At 37.6% G+C, this 19,836-nt stretch overlaps 1 protein-coding gene and 1 long non-coding RNA gene across 3 annotated transcripts in view; one reads left to right on the top strand and one right to left on the bottom strand.

Moving 5' to 3' along the window:
• On the top strand, positions 1-15,342 carry LOC127556828 (uncharacterized). The gene is made up of 2 exons (XR_007952529.1): positions 1-2,182; positions 11,868-15,342. It is a non-coding gene; the product is annotated as an uncharacterized LOC127556828 (long non-coding RNA).
• LOC127556824 (zinc finger protein 665-like) overlaps positions 14,827-19,836 on the bottom strand; it is a 15,139-nt gene continuing 10,129 nt past the window's right edge. For both annotated transcript variants that reach the window (XM_051990268.1, XM_051990269.1), the window contains one exon: positions 14,827-17,513. In XM_051990268.1, the coding sequence (XP_051846228.1) occupies positions 15,376-17,513 (2,138 nt within the window). In that variant the 3' untranslated portion in view covers positions 14,827-15,375. The remainder of the gene's footprint in view (positions 17,514-19,836) is intronic.

Genomic DNA, 19,836 nt, shown 5'->3' on the forward strand with positions numbered 1-19,836 from the left:
TTGAGTTTTTAGGTAGATCAAAGAAATAAAGAAGCATTGATGGGGGTGGGAGCATCACCATGGATTTTTAATATGAGTCAATTAAAAGTAATTGAACCGATAATTTATAACTTAAAAATGTAATGGTCTCGAACTTTAGTTTGAAAGCCACATTGTTGAGAGAAGCATATGGCTGCAAAGTGCTTAGCGTGTTGCTTGGCTTGTATAAAACGTCCATTGAACATATGTATTTTTTTTAACTGGTGTGAAATATGAACATTTTCAAGTACTACTGAAAACAGGCCTTTGCAATTCCTTAAAGAAATTTTGGGGTTCTAGACAAAGCCTAACATGTGGTCAACACTATAAACTGCCAAGATGGGACTAGTATGAAAATAGCAGGGGTAGAGGCGACTAAATGGTGCAATGGATAGAGTACTGACTGAGCCTGAAGTCAGAAGTTCAAATCTTAACTTAGAAAGTTAAGTATTTAGTATTTTCTTAATACTTCCTCGCTGTGTGATCCTGGCAAGTTACTTAACTCCAGTATACTTCTTGGTTGTTGGATGGTGTGGGGGCCATTGTGGCACACAAGAGATAATAGATTAAATGAAGAATACCCAATCTGCACAACAGACTAATGTCCAACTTGTGTGGTTTTTAATCAGCTTGTATTTCAGATCACATCCCTGGTGACTCTCTGTTAGCTTGCCTTCTTTAGCATTTAGAGAAAAAGATTCTTATTGTGCCTTAGGAGGACCTAGAACCCTAGTTCTAAAACCACAATTCCCTCTAATACCAAAACTTTCACCGCTGAAATTGTGTCCAGGAATAACCCACTTACCTTCACAAACTCTGATGGACTCTCATGTCACTGTATTCCAGAAATGACCCGATATTTCTCCTTTGGCTTTATCTGCAGGACAAGAAAGGAAACACGATGGTGAATAAATTTAATTTTGAAGATATGAACAAAAATAACAATAATCTAGGCCTAAGCTGTAATTGGTGAAATGTTGCTATTTGAGGAAGAGTCTCTTGGAACTTAAATTGGCTGTTCTTCTAAATCTTGAATTCAGGTATAAGTATCTGACCCCACTTAAGGCTGCCAGCCTATATATTTTGAGCCTGATTCTGATACCCTGGTTCTCATATGAACCCTTTCTGAGTGATTGGCTGTTCCTACAACTTACACCTGAAAGCAACTAATGCTTCTATGTCTTTCTCCTCACCTAGCAAATTGCATTGTTAAGAGCAAGGGTATAATGATGCCTCATTTTCTATAATAAACATAAGAAAATAAATCCTATTAGTGACTTCTGCCAAAATTGCTTGTGCTAGCATTGTATTACTCAAACGAGGAATCATTTTCCATTGCCATTTGAATCACAACTAATAAAATTCATAAAAACCTTACAATGTATAGAGTATTTAGCTTATGAAAAAAAAAAAGAAATGAAAAAGCATTTATTCAGTATTTCCCGTATTCAATGTCAAATACTGCACAAGTTCTTGGGATACAAATATAAAAAGAAATTTGTATTCTCCAGGAGCTCACACTGTAACAGGAGGAAACAGCATGAAAAGGAGGTTTCACTACAAGTGAATGGAATATGGAGCCATTTGGTCCCCTTGGGCTGAGGCCTGGAGGACCAAGACTGTTGTTGGGGTTGTGCAACCAAGCCCTCCTTCCTTTCATAGCAAATCTTTCTAACTATGGCAGGTAAAACGGTATTTTTATTACATAATGGGTCTTGTTACTGCAATCTCTATCTCTGAATTGGTATAAAGGGATGCAAAAAAATAAGGTCCCTTATTAGGTAGCCCACTCTGAGGTTCTTCCTCTATCTCTGTTGTTCATTGGGTTAGCTCCAAAAGGTCTGAACTGGTTTTCACATGAACTAATTACTGGAGAGCCAATTTGAGTGTTTTTTTTTTATCAAGTTTTACTAAATTACATGAAGTTTTATCACTATTAGCCTTTAGCAGCCTTACCTAGGGAATCTAAACAAGCAACTCGGAACGTGAATGATGGTTGAAGAAGAATGGGAAACATCTTGTTTGGAGATGGAACTCTTCTTTGAGATGCTCACCTGGGAAATGTCCAAAAAAGATCTGCACAGACATTTGAGAAAGGCACAGGAGATGCTCCCAAGACATCTGACGGAATAGATCATAGACATACAGACTGACATTTCTACAGGTACATTATCTCTCTCAATTCACTCTGTGAATATTGTCTGTTTGATTAGGTCTGTCTGTGATACGGACCTGTTACTGTGCATTATTTCTGCTCTGACTGATGCCGCTTTGAAAATTGTTAAATTTGGGGACATTAACACCAAAGAGAAAGGTTAAATTTTGCGTAAGAATATAAAAGAATGCTGAAAAAAGGGAGAATAACTCGCTCCCACTCCACCCCAAGTTGCAACATAGTCAGAGTTGCTGATAAACTGTAGGATGGCAAGAAAGGGAATATCTAATTGTTTTTTGAAAACAAGATAAAGAAAAGACTTGTCAATATTGTGTCAGCTGGAACACTGGTAAAGAGAGAGAACAGAGCTGTCTGTTTAGGTTATATAAATGATGAATTTTGTAGACTCTCACAGTCCACCTTCATGAATATATTCGGCCTACTGCACGTGACAGTCAATGAACTTTTCATTAGTTCGAGATAGTTTCTGCTTCCTGAATTTTGGGACCCAACATTTGTTATGTCTTCAAATTTAGTGGAAAGGACAAAAAGGAAGCTATCAATATTTAATTTTTTAAATGGTAAGAAATATATGAACCTATTATATATATATAATCACGATATATATATATATATAATTATATAAATCATTATATATATAAGTCATGAAACACATTTCTGTATTAAACATGTTCTGAAAAAAAAGCAAAAAAAAAAGAGGCAACTAGAATAGAGCACCAGCTATGGAATTAAGAAGACTTGAATTCAAATTCAGCCTCAGAGACTTAGTAAGTATATGATCCTGAGTGCTTCCAAAAAGAATTTTTAAAAGAAAAAGAAAGGAGCAGTGTTTTAATTCCTGCTCTGAGACTCTAGGTCTCTTTTGGGATGTGGATAGCATTTTTCATCATGAATCCTTTAGAGTTGTGGTGGGTCATTTTAATGTTCAACCGTTTTTAAATCTTTCACAATTGATCATTATTGCAATATTTCTGTTATTGTATACATCACTCTCTTTACATCAGTTCATATAACTCTTATCAGGGTTGTATTTTTTTTTTGAAAAGCATCTCTTTTATCATTTTGTATAGTGAACAAGCATTCCATCACATTTTTATATCATGTTGCATTAACCATTCCCAATTGAAGGGTATCCCCTTGAGTATCCAATTCTTTACCACTACAAAAAGATCTGCTATATATATTTTTGTATAGATGAATCCTTTACTGTTTCCTTTGATCTCCTTGTGGAATAGACCAAATAACCATATTGCTGGGTCAAAGATTATGCAAAGTTTCAAAAGTCTTTGACATAGTTTCAAATTATTCTCCAGATTAGTTAGACTAATTCACAATTCCAACTTGCATTAGTATACCTATTTTCCCATGTCCTCACCAGCACCTATCATTTTCCTTTTCTGTCATTTTAGATAATCTGATGCATGTGAGGTGGTACATCAGAATTGTTTTCATTTGCATTTCTTTAAGTATTAGTGATTTAAACCATTTTTTCATATGACTACTAGTAGCTTGAATTTCTTCCTCTGAAACTTACATGTTTGATTATTTGTCATCTAGAGAATAATCAAAATGGACTCAGTTCTCTAACATCCTTGAGAAATAAGACCTTCATCTAAGAAAGTTTACAAAAATAAATTTTTTTCTCACTTTCCTTCTAATTTTGGTTGCACTGGTTTTATTTGTATGCAACTTTTAAATTTTATGTCTTTGAAGTTACCCATTTTAATCTCCTGTCAACATTGATCTCTTATTTGATCATGGGATCTTCCGCTATCCATAGATCTGAAAAGTAGCTTTTTCTGGGACTCAGTAATTTCTTTATGAGTATCACCATTTGTCTAAATCACATATTCATTTTGAATTTATCTTAGTATTCAGGATAAACTGTTGCTCAATGTCCGATTATAAAATGGAGTTGGTTTAATGTGAGATCAAGAGATCTTATGAACAGTGATTCTGTCTTGTCCTGCCACGTGAATTCTCCTCCATCTTGTTTTTCTGTTATTCATCCAAGGAAAACTGGATTATATGGGTCTTCTGTTATTTAATGCACATGGATAGATTCAATTAGTCAACATCTTTTCATGTTATGAGTCTCAGAGGACCTTGAAACCTATCTGTCCCTTTTCCAACTCGACCAAAACCTACTCTTTCTTTTTTTTTTTTTTTTTTTTTTTAATTTTTTATTTAATAATTACATTATATTGACACTCATTTCTGTTCCGATTTTTTTCCCCTCCCTCCCTCCACCCTCTCCCCTAGATGGCAAGCAGTCCTTTATATGTTGGATATGTTGCAGTATATCCTAGATACAATATATGTTTGCAGAACCGAACAGTTCTCTTGTTGCGTAGGGAGAATTGGATTCAGAAGGTATAAATAATCCGGGAAGAAAAACAAAAATGCAGATAGTTCACATTCGTTTCCCAGTGTTCTTTCTTTGGGTGTAGCTGCTTTTGTCCGTCATTTATCAATTGAAACTCAGGTCTCTTTGTCAAAGAAATCATTTCCATCAAAATATGTCCTCATACAATATCGTTGTCGAAGTGTATAATGATCTCCTGGTTCTGCTCATTTCACTTAGCATCAGTTCATGTAAGTCTCTCCAAGCCTCTCTGTATTCATCCTGCTGGTCATTTCTTACAGAACAATAATATTCCATAACATTCATATACCACAATTTACCCAGCCATTCTCCAATTGATAAATGGTCAAAGGATATGAACAGATAATTTTCAGATGAAGAAATTGAAACTATTACCACTCACATGAAAGAGTGTTCCAAATCACTATTGATCAGAGAAATGCAAATTAAGACAACTCTGAGATACCACTACACACCTGTCAGATTGGCTAAAATGACAGAAAAAAATAATGATGAATGTTGGAAGGGATGTGGGAAAACTGGGACACTGATGCATTATTGGTGGAGTTGTGAACGAATCCAACCATTCTGGAGAGCAATCTGGAATTATGCCCCAAAAGTTATCAAACTGTGCATACCCTTTGATCCAGCAGTGCTACTACTGGTCTTATACCCCAAAGAGATACTAAAGAAGGGAAAGGGACCTGTATGTGCCAAAATGTTTGTAGCAGCCCTGTTTGTAGTGGCCAGAAACTGGAAAATGAATGGATGCCCATCAATTGGAGAATGGCTGGGTAAATTGTGGTATATGAATGTCAGGGAATATTATTGTTCTGTAAGAAATGACCAGCAGGATGAATACAGGAGGCTTGGAGAGACTTACAGGGACTGATACTGAGTGAAATGAGCTGAACCAGGAGATCATTATACACTTCGACAACGATACTGTATGAGGATGTATTCTGATAGAAGTGGATTTCTTTGACAAAGAGACCTAACTCAGTTTCAATTGATAAATGGTCAAAGGATATGAACAGATAATTTTCAGATGAAGAAATTGAAACTATTACCGCTCATATGAAAGAGTGTTCCAAATCACTATTGATCAGAGAAATGCAAATTAAGACAACTCTGAGATACCACTACACACCTGTCAGATTGGCTAAGATGACAGGAAAAAATAATGATGAATGTTGGAAGGGATGTGGGAAAACTGGGACACTGATGCATTATTGGTGGAGTTGTGAACGAATCCAACCATTCTGGAGAGCAATCTGGAATTATGCCCAAAAAGTTATCAAACTGTGCATACCCTTTGATCCAGCAGTGCTACTACTGGTCTTATACCCCAAAGAGATACTAAAGAAGGGAAAGGGACCTGTATGTGCCAAAATGTTTGTAGCAGCCCTGTTTGTAGTGGCCAGAAACTGGAAAATGAATGGATGCCCATCAATTGGAGAATGGCTGGGTAAATTGTGGTATATGAATGTCAGGGAATATTATTGTTCTGTAAGAAATGACCAGCAGGATGAATACAGGAGGCTTGGAGAGACTTACAGGGACTGATACTGAGTGAAATGAGCTGAACCAGGAGATCATTATACACTTCGACAACGATACTGTATGAGGATGTATTCTGATAGAAGTGGATTTCTTTGACAAAGAGACCTAACTCAGTTTCAATTGATAAATGATGGACAGAAGCAGCTACGCCCAAAGAAAGAACACTGGGAAACAAATGTGAACTATTTGCATTTTTGTTTTTCTTCCCGGGTTATTTATATCTTCTGAATCCAATTCTCCCTATGCAACAAGAGAACTGTTCGGTTCTGCAAACATATATTGTATCTAGGATATACTGCAACATATCTAACATATATAGGACTGCTTGCCATCTAGGGGAGGGGGTGGAGAGAGGGAGGGGAAAAAATCGGAACAGAAAAGAGTGCAAGGGATAATGTTGTAAAAAAATTACCCTGGCATGGATTCTGTCAATATAAAGTTATTATTAAATAAAATAAAATATTTTTTAAAAAAAGAATTGGCAGTTACCCCAGGGATTGGGAAAGTTGAAGTTTTGGTTAAATTTGTGCACCACCCCAGATTGAGGTGCCTCGTTTCCAAAATATATTTCCCCAAATTGAGGAAATATAGATTCCAAACCAGTTTTAGGTTTGCTCCATGAAGTGTGGAAGTTTTCAGTTATGTTTGCCTGAGGGAATAAGGTGGTTCAGAGTTCAGGTTTGTTTCAGGGACTGGGGAAATTTATGATTGCCCCAGGGACTGGGAAAGTTTGGGATTAGATTAAGTTTGCTTTAGAGATTAGGGGGAATGTAGAGTTAAATTTTGGGATTTTAAAAATTATTAGTGTCAGTTTTTTAGCCCCTCTGACCTCTCCAAATGACGTACTCCCAAATTTGATGAGAATTCTATGGCTGTTATATCCCAACATCAGGCCATTTTTAGAATAATGCTTCAACCTGGAGAGATGTTATGGATTTGCTAGAAACCCTTCTCTTTCCCGAAAAAAAGAACTGCCACTAGTAACATCTCCTGTTGGCCCTTTAGGTTCCTAATTGGCTGTTGCAAGACCCTCACTGGGACCCCAATGTCTCAGCTGACCTTGCCAGGCTACAGATGACTAGGGAATCTTTGTAAGGGCTTTGGAGTCACGCTCATGTTCCAAGAACCTATCTGGGAGAAAAATGAACTTCTTTCTCATTTTTATGATAGACTGTGTAAAAGTGCTCAGTAGGACACTGCGTTAGAGTCACTCAATCCAAGAGATCCTAGAATGATTAATACATATTTTGTGAGCCAAATTTTGCCTGAAAAATGAGGATATTTTCTGAAAAATTGTCGATTGGCATGGTAAGCAGGGAATTAAAAGTATCCCTCTTTATGTGTATGAGAGGATAGCAAAAGATAAAAGGCTCAGTTGACTATCCAGATCATTAGTTCCCTCTCAGAGACTTGACTGACTAGCCCTGCATCCTGGAAGCCAAAGGAGGTTTCCTGCCCAGCTAATCTTGACCTTCCCTCAAGTCCTTGCCCAGGTAACTCCTCCTCCTCCCCAGACTTGGCTTTCTCTTCAAGCAACTCCGACTCCCTTTCAATCCTGGGCTCTTGGCCAAACTGCAGCTATTCCCTTAAAATCTTGGACCCTGGTCAGGCAATTTCATTTCCCTCTCAAAATCCATTTCCTAATGTCTTTTGTTTTTATTGTAGTCAAGCAAGTTATGTAGCCAAGTTTTTCAATATGAATCAGTACGATTTAAGACACAATTATAGGGAAAAGTGGCTCTGGAAGACCCCAAGGAGGGGGTCTTTGGCATGAGGGTACATGGGAGGGACATATTTGTACATATTTGGGGACAATTGTTTCAGCTGAGGATAGTGATTATTCTCCTAACACTAATGAGCTTATGTGACCCTTAAGTGATACATTTTGTGATTGTTTACTGGATAATGGAGCTTCTAATTCAGATTTAGTGAAAAAAAAAACTCTATAGTCTGATTGTTCCACTGTTGGAGCCTTAGATATAAGGTTTTGGGAAAGCCCTTAACTGTGCCCAGGTTGCCCCCAGAATTGTCACTGGCAAACTAGCCCTTTCTCTGTATGCCATTAACCTCTTAGGTCACCATCTTCTCTGTTAGCTCAGAATTTTCATTTCCAGATGGATCTCTGGCCCTGCAAATGTCTGAATGTCTGAGAGACCAATGGGTAGTCCTAAAATCCCTTCAGAAATCCTTGTTTTCTGTGGGAACCTTTGTCCTCAGATGTGGAGTTGCTACATGACTATTAAGATTAAGAAATTGAAACTATTACCACTCACATGAAAGAGTGTTCCAAATCACTATTGATCAGAGAAATGCAAATTAAGACAACTCTGAGATACCACTACACACCTGTCAGATTGGCTAAAATGACAGAAAAAAATAATGATGAATGTTGGAAGGGATGTGGGAAAACTGGGACACTGATGCATTATTGGTGGAGTTGTGAACGAATCCAACCATTCTGGAGAGCAATCTGGAATTATGCCCCAAAAGTTATCAAACTGTGCATACCCTTTGATCCAGCAGTGCTACTACTGGTCTTATACCCCAAAGAGATACTAAAGAAGGGAAAGGGACCTGTATGTGCCAAAATGTTTGTAGCAGCCCTGTTTGTAGTGGCCAGAAACTGGAAAATGAATGGATGCCCATCAATTGGAGAATGGCTGGGTAAATTGTGGTATATGAATGTCAGGGAATATTATTGTTCTGTAAGAAATGACCAGCAGGATGAATACAGAGAGGACTGGCGAGACTTACAGGAACTGATGCTAAGTGAAATAAGCAGAACCAGGAGACCCTTATATACTTTAACAATGATATTGTATGAGGATGTATTCTGATAGAAGTGGATTTCTTTGACAAAGAGACCTAACTGAGTTTCAATGGATAAATGATGGGCAGAAGCAGCTACACCCAAAGAAAGAACACTGGGAAACGAATGTGAACTATCTGCGTTTTTGTTTTTCTTCCCGGGTTATTTATATCTTCTGAATCCAATTCTCCCTATGCAACAAGAGAACTGTTCGGTTCTGCAAACATATATTGTATCTAGGATATACTGCAACATATCCAACATATAAAGGACTGCTTGCCATCTAGGGGAGGGGGTGGAGGGAGAGAGGGAAAAAAAATTGGAACAGAAACGAGTACAAGGGATAATGTTGTAAAAAAAAATTACCCTGGCATGGATTCTGTCAATATAAAGTAATTATTAAATAAAAATTAAAAAAAAAAAAAGAAATGACCAGCAGGATGAATACAGGAGGCTTGGAGAGACTTACAGGGACTGATACTGAGTGAAATGAGCTGAACCAGGAGATCATTATACACTTCGACAACGATACTGTATGAGGATGTATTCTGATGGAAGTGGATTTCTTTGACAAAGAGACCTAACTCAGTTTCAATTGATAAATGATGGACAGAAGCAGCTACACCCAAAGAAAGAACACTGGGAAACAAATGTGAACTATTTGCATTTTTGTTTTTCTTCCCGGGTTATTTATACCTTCTGAATCCAATTCTCCCTATGCAACAAGAGAACTGTTCGGTTCTGCAAACATATATTGTATCTAGGATATACTGCAACATATCTAACATATATAGGACTGCTTGCCATCTAGGGGAGGGGGTGGAGAGAGGGAGGGGAAAAAATCGGAACAGAAAAGAGTGCAAGGGATAATGTTGTAAAAAAAATTACCCTGGCATGGATTCTGTCAATATAAAGTTATTATTAAATAAAATAAAATAAAATAAAATATTTTTTTAAAAAAAGAATTGGCAGTTACCCCAGGGATTGGGAAAGTTGAAGTTTTGGTTAAATTTGTGCACCACCCCAGATTGAGGTGCCTCGTTTCCAAAATATATTTCCCCAGATTGAGGAAATATAGATTCCAATCCAGTTTTAGGTTTGCTCCATGAAGTGTGGAAGTTTTCAATTATGTTTGCCTGAGGGAATAAGGTGGTTCAGAGTTCAGGTTTGTTTCAGGGACTGGGGAAATTTATGATTGCCCCAGGGACTGGGAAAGTTTGGGATTAGATTAAGTTTGCCTTAGAGATTAGGGGGAATGTAGAGTTAAATTTTGGGATTTTAAAAATTATTAGTGTCAGTTTTTTAGCCCCTCTGACCTCTCCAAATGACGTACTCCCAAATTTGATGAGAATCCTATGGCTGTTCTATCCCAACATCAGGCCATTTTTAGAATAATGCTTCAACCTGGAGAGATGTTATGGATTTGCTAGAAACCCTTCTCTTTCCCGAAAAAAAGAACTGCCACTAGTAACATCTCCTGTTGGCCCTTTAGGTTCCTAATTGGCTGTTGCAAGACCCTCACTGGGACCCCAATGTCTCAGCTGACCTTGCCAGGCTACAGATGACTAGGGAATCTTTGTAAGGGCTTTGGAGTCACGCTCATGTTCCAAGAACCTGTCTGGGAGAAAAATGAACTTCTTTCTCATTTTTATGATAGACTGTGTAAAAGTGCTCAGTAGGACACTGCGTTAGATTCACTCAATCCAAGAGATCCTAGAATGATTAATACATATTTTGTGAGCCAAATTTTGCCTGAAAAATGAGGATATTTTCTGAAAATTTGTCGATTGGCATGGTAAGCAGGGAATTAAAAGTATCCCTCTTTATGTGTATGAGAGGATAGCAAAAGATAAAAGGCTCAGTTGACTATCCAGATCATTAGTTCCCTCTCAGAGACTTGACTGACTAGCCCTGCATCCTGGAAGCCAAAGGAGGTTTCCTGCCCAGCTAATCTTGACCTTCCCTCAAGTCCTTGCCCAGGTAACTCCTCCTCCTCCCCAGACTTGGCTTTCTCTTCAAGCAACTCCGACTCCCTTTCAATCCTGGGCTCTTGGCCAAACTGCAGCTATTCCCTTAAAATCTTGGACCCTGGTCAGGCAATTTCATTTCCCTCTCAAAATCCATTTCCTAATGTCTTTTGTTTTTATTGTAGTCAAGCAAGTTATGTAGCCAAGTTTTTCAATATGAATCAGTACGATTTAAGACACAATTATAGGGAAAAGTGGCTCTGGAAGACCCCAAGGAGGGGGTCTTTGGCATAAGGGTACATGGGAGGGACATATTTGTACATATTTGGGGACAATTGTTTCAGCTGAGGATAGTGATTATTCTCCTAACACTAATGAGCTTATGTGACCCTTAAGTGATACATTTTGTGATTGTTTACTGGATGATGGAGCTTCTAATTCAGATTTAGTGAAAAAAAAAAAACTCTATAGTCTGATTGTTCCACTGTTGGAGCCTTAGATGTAAGGTTTTGGGAAAGCCCTTAATGTGCCCAGGTTGCCCCCAGAATTGTCACTGGCAAACTAGCCCTTTCTCTGTATGCCATTAACCTCTTAGGTCACCATCTTCTCTGTTAGCTCAGAATTTTCATTTCCAGATGGATCTCTGGCCCTGCAAATGTCTGAATGTCTGAGAGACCAATGGGTAGTCCTAAAATCCCTTCAGAAATCCTTGTTTTCTGTGGGAACCTTTGTCCTCAGATGTGGAGTTGCTACATGACTATTAAGATTAAGAAAGGATCCCACCATCCATTCCTCAATGTCCTTTTCAAGGGAGCCCAGTTATTGATTCTTTGAGGGAGCAAGGGGTTATTATTCCATGTGAGTCCCCTTGTAACTCTCCAACCTCCCTATTAAGATTCTCATGATAAACCCATTTATTTTGTGGTAGTTGTTCAGGATTTACCTGTCCTTAGCACTTGTTTCTTTTAGACACTCAGAAGTTCCAAACCTGTGATCACCATCTCTTCAGGTCCTCGGGAGGTTACCTGTGATCTTTGCTCCATCTTCTTATCCAGACAATCAACACTTCTGTGCTTTCATCTGGAATAATCCACGGTAGAAGGGGACCCACTGGCCTCAAGGGTCTATAGAACATCCCACCCTACTCTCTGTTTTACAATAAGACTTCACCTCCACCATCTTCAGAGGCTCTTCTCTGGAGTGTTACATTAATGATCTCCTACTAATTACAGCCAGGATTGAGATCTTCCAAGTCAACAATCACCATCTTCTTCAGCTCCATCTAAGGTTTCCAGGTCAGAGGTATGATGGTGTCTCCCCCAAAGTGAAGATGTTTTCTTCCTCCTGGCTCTCCTAAATCATATACAGGCTCTTCAATACTTGTTGATGCTCAAGACCAGCAAACCATCAAGTGCTATGAAAGGAACAGCTGGAAACTGATTCTAGTGGATCCTATCTTTTGGTGAGATCATCTAGCCCCTGCTATATTTTTTTTTATATCTAAGACTATTTCAGAACCTTTCATCCTAGGAGCCTGAACGTTATCATTTTAATTGTGACACATGGTACTGGTGATCTTTGCTGTATTAAGATATTTTCCCTCAATAGGGTTTGAGAATGGAGAACCCAGAAGATTATCTTCTTGATTTTTTTTTTGGCATATATAGCAGGGTTTTTAAAAATCTGATTACTGTATGCTATACCAATTGCTTTGTGCCTAAGGACCATCATTATTCTAGTGTGTAAATCTAGCCTTTCTTTAATTACCTATTATGTTCTTCTCCTGTATTTACTCCTTCCAGGAAGACTGGAAAAGAGTCAATACTGTTACTAAAATACACAATGAAGGAGGGCAAACTTGATATCACTTGAAAGTTATTGGGAACTGGCTGATTTTTGAGCACCCCTTCACATTATGACAGTGTAAGAGAATGTCTTAGATGATGGAATTAAGGCAAGGACTCAACTGAGCTCTCCCAAACTCCCTCAAAATGAATTCTAGACCAAGAGAATCAAATAGGATGGGGTGAAACAACGTCCAGCACAAGGTAATGTAGAAGGTTGCCAGGAAAGGTCTCACTGGACTGAGAGTAGAGCCGGGGGCAGCACAGGCCATACCCCAGCAAGCCAGCAGCAGGTCTCGGGCGGGGGTGACTGAACCGGCAGTAGGGGGCACTCAGCCAACAGATTGTACAGGGATCACACTACTAGTCAGGAGATTCCAGAGAGGGGAGCGCTAGAGCATGTGGAGCAGGGGAACAAGAACCCTGATCACAGTGCTCACAGCTCCAAAACAGAAAAGAATGGGATCACTCAGACCAGAGCCCGAAGCAGGAGAGTGGGGACCACACCTCTCCTTGGACCATACCATCTTGGAAAAACTGAAAACTTAGACGCTCAGAACTGGCTTTGAAAATCACACACACCTCAGAATTTGCTTGTAAATCCATCTGGTGCTGAGAATTTTCCTCTTAGGGAGCTCTCTTATGACTTGTTCAATTTACTTCCCTAAAATTGGAGTATTTAAATACTCTCTTTCATCTTCTAATAAACGGGCAATTTTTATTTTTGCAAATATTCATTTCCTCTAGTTATGAAGGATAATTAAATATCCATTTTTGCCCATAGAATGATACTGAGTTTTGCTGAATTGATAATTCTTTATTTTAATCATACTTCTTTTGCCCTCTGGAATATTGCATTCCAAACTCTCCTGTGCTTAAAAGTAGTGTCTGCTAAATCTTGGTGATTCTGATTATGGGTCCCTTTTTTTTTGGCCACTTGCAGTACATTCTCCTTGCCCTATGAGTTCTGGATGTTGTGCAAAATATTCCTAGAGTTTTCATTTGGGGATTTCTTTCAGGAATTGACTAATGGGCTTTTGAATTTGTACTTGACTCTCTAGTTATATTTTAATAGTTTTCCTTTATATTTTCCTGATATGATGTCTCAGGTTTTTTTTTTTTTAAGCTTTAAAGTAGTTCAACAATTCTTGACCTCTCCTTGCTCTCTTTTCTAGGCCAGTTGTTTTTCTTATGAAATATTTCACATTTTTTCTTTAACATTTTTTTTACTTTGCTTTATATCTTGATTTCTTCAGTTGACCAATTCTAATTTTAAAGATGTTATTTTCCTCAGTGAAGTTTTGAACCTCTTCTATCATTTGGCCAATTCTAATTTTTAAGGATTTTTTCAATATGTTTTATGGCTTTTACTAAGCTGTTTATTCTTGTCATAATTTTCATCAATTGCTTTTATTTCTTTTCCCAACTTTCCTCTAACATTTTTATTTGATTGTTAAAATTCTTTTCTTTATCTCTTCCTTGATTTCTTCCAAGAATTCTTTTTGGGTTTGTATCCAATTTGCATTTTACTTTGAGGCTTTGCTTATACTCAGTGAGACCAACTTCATTTTAGAGATGAGAAAATTAAAGCAAATTTCTTTATTGTTATGCAAGTTCTTTGTTCAGAGTTATACAAAAGGACTGAGGCAGGATTTGATTCCATCTTCCTGATCCTAAACCCAGTGCCCTATTATTACAGAACAATGTTTTACCCTACACTGTTTTGAATATCAATTTCAATCATAAGAAAAATGACTTAATTGTCTAAACCGTTTAACCAAAAACTACTTTGAGACTTATGATCCAAGAAACAGAGTAGCTAGCACTTAAATAATGATTTAATATTTGCAAAGCAATTTACAGATATTATCCAATTTGATTCTCACATCAATCATACCTGGATTATTAGCATACACATTCTACAACAGATGGGGGAAACTGAGGCAGCAATAGGTTAAGTGATTTGCCCAGATCACACAGCTAGGAAGTGTCAGAGACTGAATTTGAACTGAGGTCTTATAATTCCAGAAATAGCACTCTAACCACTATAATAGCCTAAAGAATTCGTTACATAAATCAGTGTCTAACAATTATCAAAATGTTTATTTCAGAATGTTTTGTGTCAACAACAACAACAGGAAATAAGTGAGCATCAATTGCCTGGGGGATGGCTGGTGAAGTTATGGAATACAAATGACATGAATTATTATTGAGAACCAAAAACCAATAGTATTTCAGAGAAAATTTTTTTACATTAATAGGGTTTTAGGCATAGTTTGAAATATGGATTATCAACTAAGTTTATGCTGAAGCAAGAAGTCTTCCCTTTTTAATTCAAGTTTTATCTCCAGCATAATTCCTCGAGTCTTATCCAAAACTTATCCTTGACTGTCAAGGCTTTCCCACAATCCTTGCTTTTACTACCCTTCTTTTCAGTGTGAATATTCTAATATTTTCCCCATGGAACACACTCATAAGATTTCTCTGTACTAATGCAAAGTGATGACCTTTGACTAAAGGTCTTCCCATATTAAATTCATACCGAGTCTGACTCCAGAATGAATTGTCTGATATCTAATAAACTCTATATTCTGTTGAAATATTTTTCCTCATTCATTACAGTAATAAGATTTCTATCTATTATGAATTCTTCGATGGGAAATAAGGGATGATTGCTGCCGGAAGGTTTTGCCACATTGGTTGCATTCATAAGGTTTCTCTCCGGTGTGGATTGTCTGATGGACAATAAGAGACGAACGATCCCTAAAAGCCTTGCCACACTCATGACATTCATGAGGTTTCTCACCAGTGTGGATCCTGCGATGAAGAACAAGTTTGGAGTTGAATCGGAAAGCCTTTCCACACTGATCACATTCATAAGGTTTCTCTCCAGTGTGGATTCTCTTATGTTCAGCAAGATTGGAGCTCTGTCTGAAACTCTTTCCACACTGTTTACATTCGTAAGGTTTCTCTCCAGTGTGGATTCTCTGATGTTTTCCAAGCCCTGAACTGCATCTGAAAGCCTTTCCACACTGATTACATTCATATGGTTTCTCTCCAGTGTGGATTCTCTGATGTAGAGCAAGACCAGATCTGCATCTGAAAGTTTTTCCACATTGATTACAATCGTAAGGTTTCTCTCCGGTGTGAACTCTCTTGTGCAGAGCAAGTTTGGATGTGTTTGTGAAAGCCTTTCCACACTGATTACATTTATAAAGGTTCTCTCCAGTGTGGATTTTCTGGTGTAAAGCAAGATTGGAGCTCTGTGTGAAAGCTTTTCCACAATGATTACATTCGTAAGGTTTCTCTCCAGTGTGAATTCTCTGATGATTAGCAAGACTAGAGCTGTGTCTGAAAGTCTTTCCACATTGACTACATGTATAAGGTTTTTCTCCAGTGTGGATTCTTTGATGTTCAACAAGACTAGAATTCTGTCTGAAACTTTTCCCACATTGATTACATTTATAAGGTTTTTCTCCAGTATGGATTCTTTGATGTTCAACGAGACTAGAACTCTGTCTGAAAGTCTTTCCACACTGATTACATTCATAAGGTTTCTCTCCAGTGTGAATTCTCTGATGTTCAGAAAGATTGGATGTGTTTGTGAAAGATTTTCCACACTGATTACATTTGTAAGGTTTCTCTCCAGTGTGGATCCTCTGATGTAGAGAAAGACTGGAACTCTGTGTGAAAGTCTTTTCACACTGATTACATTCATAAGGTTTTTCTCCAGTGTGGATTCTCTGATGTTCAGCAAGACTAGAACTCTGTCTGAAAGTCTTTCCACAGTGGTTACATTCATAAGGTTTCTCTCCAGTGTGGATTCTCTGATGTAGAGAAAGTTTAGAGTTACATCTGAAACTCTTTCCACATTGATTACATTTATAAGGTTTTTCTCCAGAGTGGATTCTCTGGTGTTGAACAAGACCAGAACTGCATCTAAAAGACTTTTCACATTGATTGCAAGGATAAGGTTTCTCTCCGGTGTGGATTCTCTTATGTTCAGCAAGACCAGACCTCTGCTTAAAAGTCTTTCCACATTGATTACAAGAATAAGGTTCCTGTTCAGTGTGGCTCCTCTGGTGTACAATACAAGAGGAGTTTTCACTGAAAGCTTTATCACATTCAAGACACTCAAGAGTCTGTCTAGTATGAATTTTCTGATGGGAAACAAGAGATGAATTTCTCCTGAAGGTCATTCCACATTGTATACATTTATGTAGCTTTTCACTAGTATGAAATTTTTGATGGTGATTAAGTGATAACTGTTGCTTAAAGGAGTTGCCACATTCATTATAGCCATAAAGTTCCTTTCTATTGTCAATTTTCTGGTGCTCAGTGAGACTGAAAGCCTTCTCACCTTCATCGCAGGTATAAAGCATTTCTCTGGTGTGACTTTTCTGATGTCTGGTTAGATCTGAACTCAAGCTGAAGATCATCTCACATTCATTACATTGGTAAGTTTGCACTTTAAGAGGCTTCTCGTGAAACTCTGTAACGCCTTCCTGATAGTTATGATCCTGCATACAGTTGCTCCCTGAGATCATCTTTTTACCCTGAATTAAGACTGAACATTGTCTGATACTCCTTCCATCCAGATCAAATTCACCGTGACCCTTTTGCTTTTTCTTGACTTTGATATTAGAGTCACAGATTTCTTTCAAAGTGAGGTCACAGTGACCATCATTCATAAATCTTTGCTTTTGAGATTTTCCCACAGAAACAATCAGCTCTGAAGAACTTCCCCTCATTTCAAGCCTGGTTTCTCCATCTGGGAAACAAAAAAAGAAACATCCTTATTTATTTTTGGACACATACACATCTACACAAATATATCCTCTTCCTTCCACTGAGTTTGGATATATTTAAAATCCAAATTTGGGTGAATTTTTTAAAACTATAATGCTTTTCACATCCTGTAGATAAATTCATTGTGCTTCTTAAAAACAAGGATTACCATTCTTGACTACTGTATGAAAAATAGTTTCTCTGGATAGGTTAAGTTCCTTGATTGTAGGAAGGACCAACATCTCACACTGGAATAGATTATTGTGGTCAAGGACTAGGCAATGATCACTGAAGCAATCGGGTCCAGTCACTTGGTAACTATTTTCCTTCTTAATGATTGGATACACCTCTGTATTATTGTCCTTTAGTGGCTGTCGATGTACTTTGGGGGATACCCAGAGGTTGACATTATGGTTCTCCACATTGCCTGTAGAGGCCATGCTTTTGGTGTAAGAATGTCTTATTTTATTTCATTTTTTATTTATTTTTTCATTTTTTTGATAAGGATGTTTTGAAGTTAAAAAAAAGCCTTAGCTCTTTGCCCTCGATCCAGATAAGGCACACAGCTCCTAAGTGCCCGAGGCAGGATTTGAATCCAGTCCCATCCAGTGCTCTTCACACTTAGACAAGTAACCTAGGGCTGACTTGGGCAACCAGGCCAGGGACCCTCCTACTCCGCAGGCACAGCAGGGGGAGGTACAGGAAATCTTGTCTAGGAGTCCCACAGAGAACCTCCTACTTAGAGTCTCTACAGCAGCCTCCCCACCCACCAAGGACCCTGGATCTCTGGGGACTTCTCTGAGAAAAGAACCACCTCCCCTCCAGCCCACGCTTCCCCTCCTCTACCTTCAGATATCACTGCTTTTCATTGGAGTTTCTTCCGGTTAATCTTTATCTGTTGCTTGTTTTTCTTTATCTGTTGCTTAAGATTTATTTGTTTGTTTCTTGTGAGGTAATAGAGTTAAGTGACTTTCCCAGGGTCACACAGCTTTGTCTAAGGTCACATTTGAACTCAGGTACTCCCAAGACCAGGACCAGTGCTTTATCTGCTCCACTTGTTTCTCTTTATTAATCAGTTTTGATGAATTATTACAGTCCTTTTTTGTAAGTCCTAGACTAAGCTGCGTGATAGTTCTACCGTTTAGTAATTTTCAGCTTTGCAAATAACTTTTATTATTTCCAGATCCAGGATGTGCCATTTGTGGCACGTACACTAAATATTCTTATTATTCCATTACCTATCATGCCTATAAGTATATTTTAATTTCCCTTCATTTTCATTTTTCTGTTCTCATGTCTAAGACACTTTATGACGGCCAACCTTTTTTTTTTTTTTTTTTAATTCACCTGGGGTACTTACTCTGGTCAATCACTTTTTTAGGACAGCTATTACCTATTTATTGTTTTAAAATCTATCTTTGGATGCTTCTGCTCCCTAATTTAAAAAGAAAAACTAAAAAAAAAAAAGAAAGAAAAACTAAAATCCTTGCAATAAATATTACTTTAAAAAAAAACATTTCTTTCTTATCCACAAAACTATTATCTCATATTGGACTTTGAATTTGTTATCCTGTCAGGAAATGGATGGTGGTCCCACTGCAATCCTTGCCATTTTGTAGCTGACAAATCTTCTATAGCTGGATCATAATAATGGTAAGGGGTCCAGTTATAAATATTTTAAAATAAATGTAAATACATAAATCTATTTAATATATGACTGTATATTGTGTTAACAAATATAAATATCTAATAAATGTATTCAAATGAATATGTAAATTAATTTAAATAAAATAAATATAAGTATATAAATATTTTCCTCTAGAACAACAAACATGTATATGTTTCAAGTCTAATAATTTTCTTTCTGCAGTGATTCCAAACTCTCATAATTAGGAATACAATGGTTTTCAAATTCATGCAATGATTGCATCAAACTGATCAATTCTGACTAAGTGCAACAGGTTCTCAACCTAACATCAAATTGTTTCCCAAAAGCAAGCAGGCTCTTTGAAAACCATCTTGAGTCATCTTGAAACCATCATGGGCCACAACCATTCTATAAAAATAGTCCTCCTCATCAGTTTTCAGAAGATGAAATTAAATTCATCTACAGTTATATGAAAAAAATACTCTAAATTTGGAAAAATGCAAATAAAAACAACTCTGAGACAACACTTCACACCTCTAAGATTGGCTAAGAGGACAGGAAAAGATAATGATAAATATTGGAGGGATGTGGGAAAACTGGGACACTGATACATTGTTGGTGGAACTGTGAACAGATCCAAAAGTTCTGGAGATGAATT

Source organism: Antechinus flavipes, chromosome 3, assembly GCF_016432865.1.
Source record: "Antechinus flavipes isolate AdamAnt ecotype Samford, QLD, Australia chromosome 3, AdamAnt_v2, whole genome shotgun sequence".
Taxonomy (NCBI): domain Eukaryota; kingdom Metazoa; phylum Chordata; class Mammalia; order Dasyuromorphia; family Dasyuridae; genus Antechinus; species Antechinus flavipes.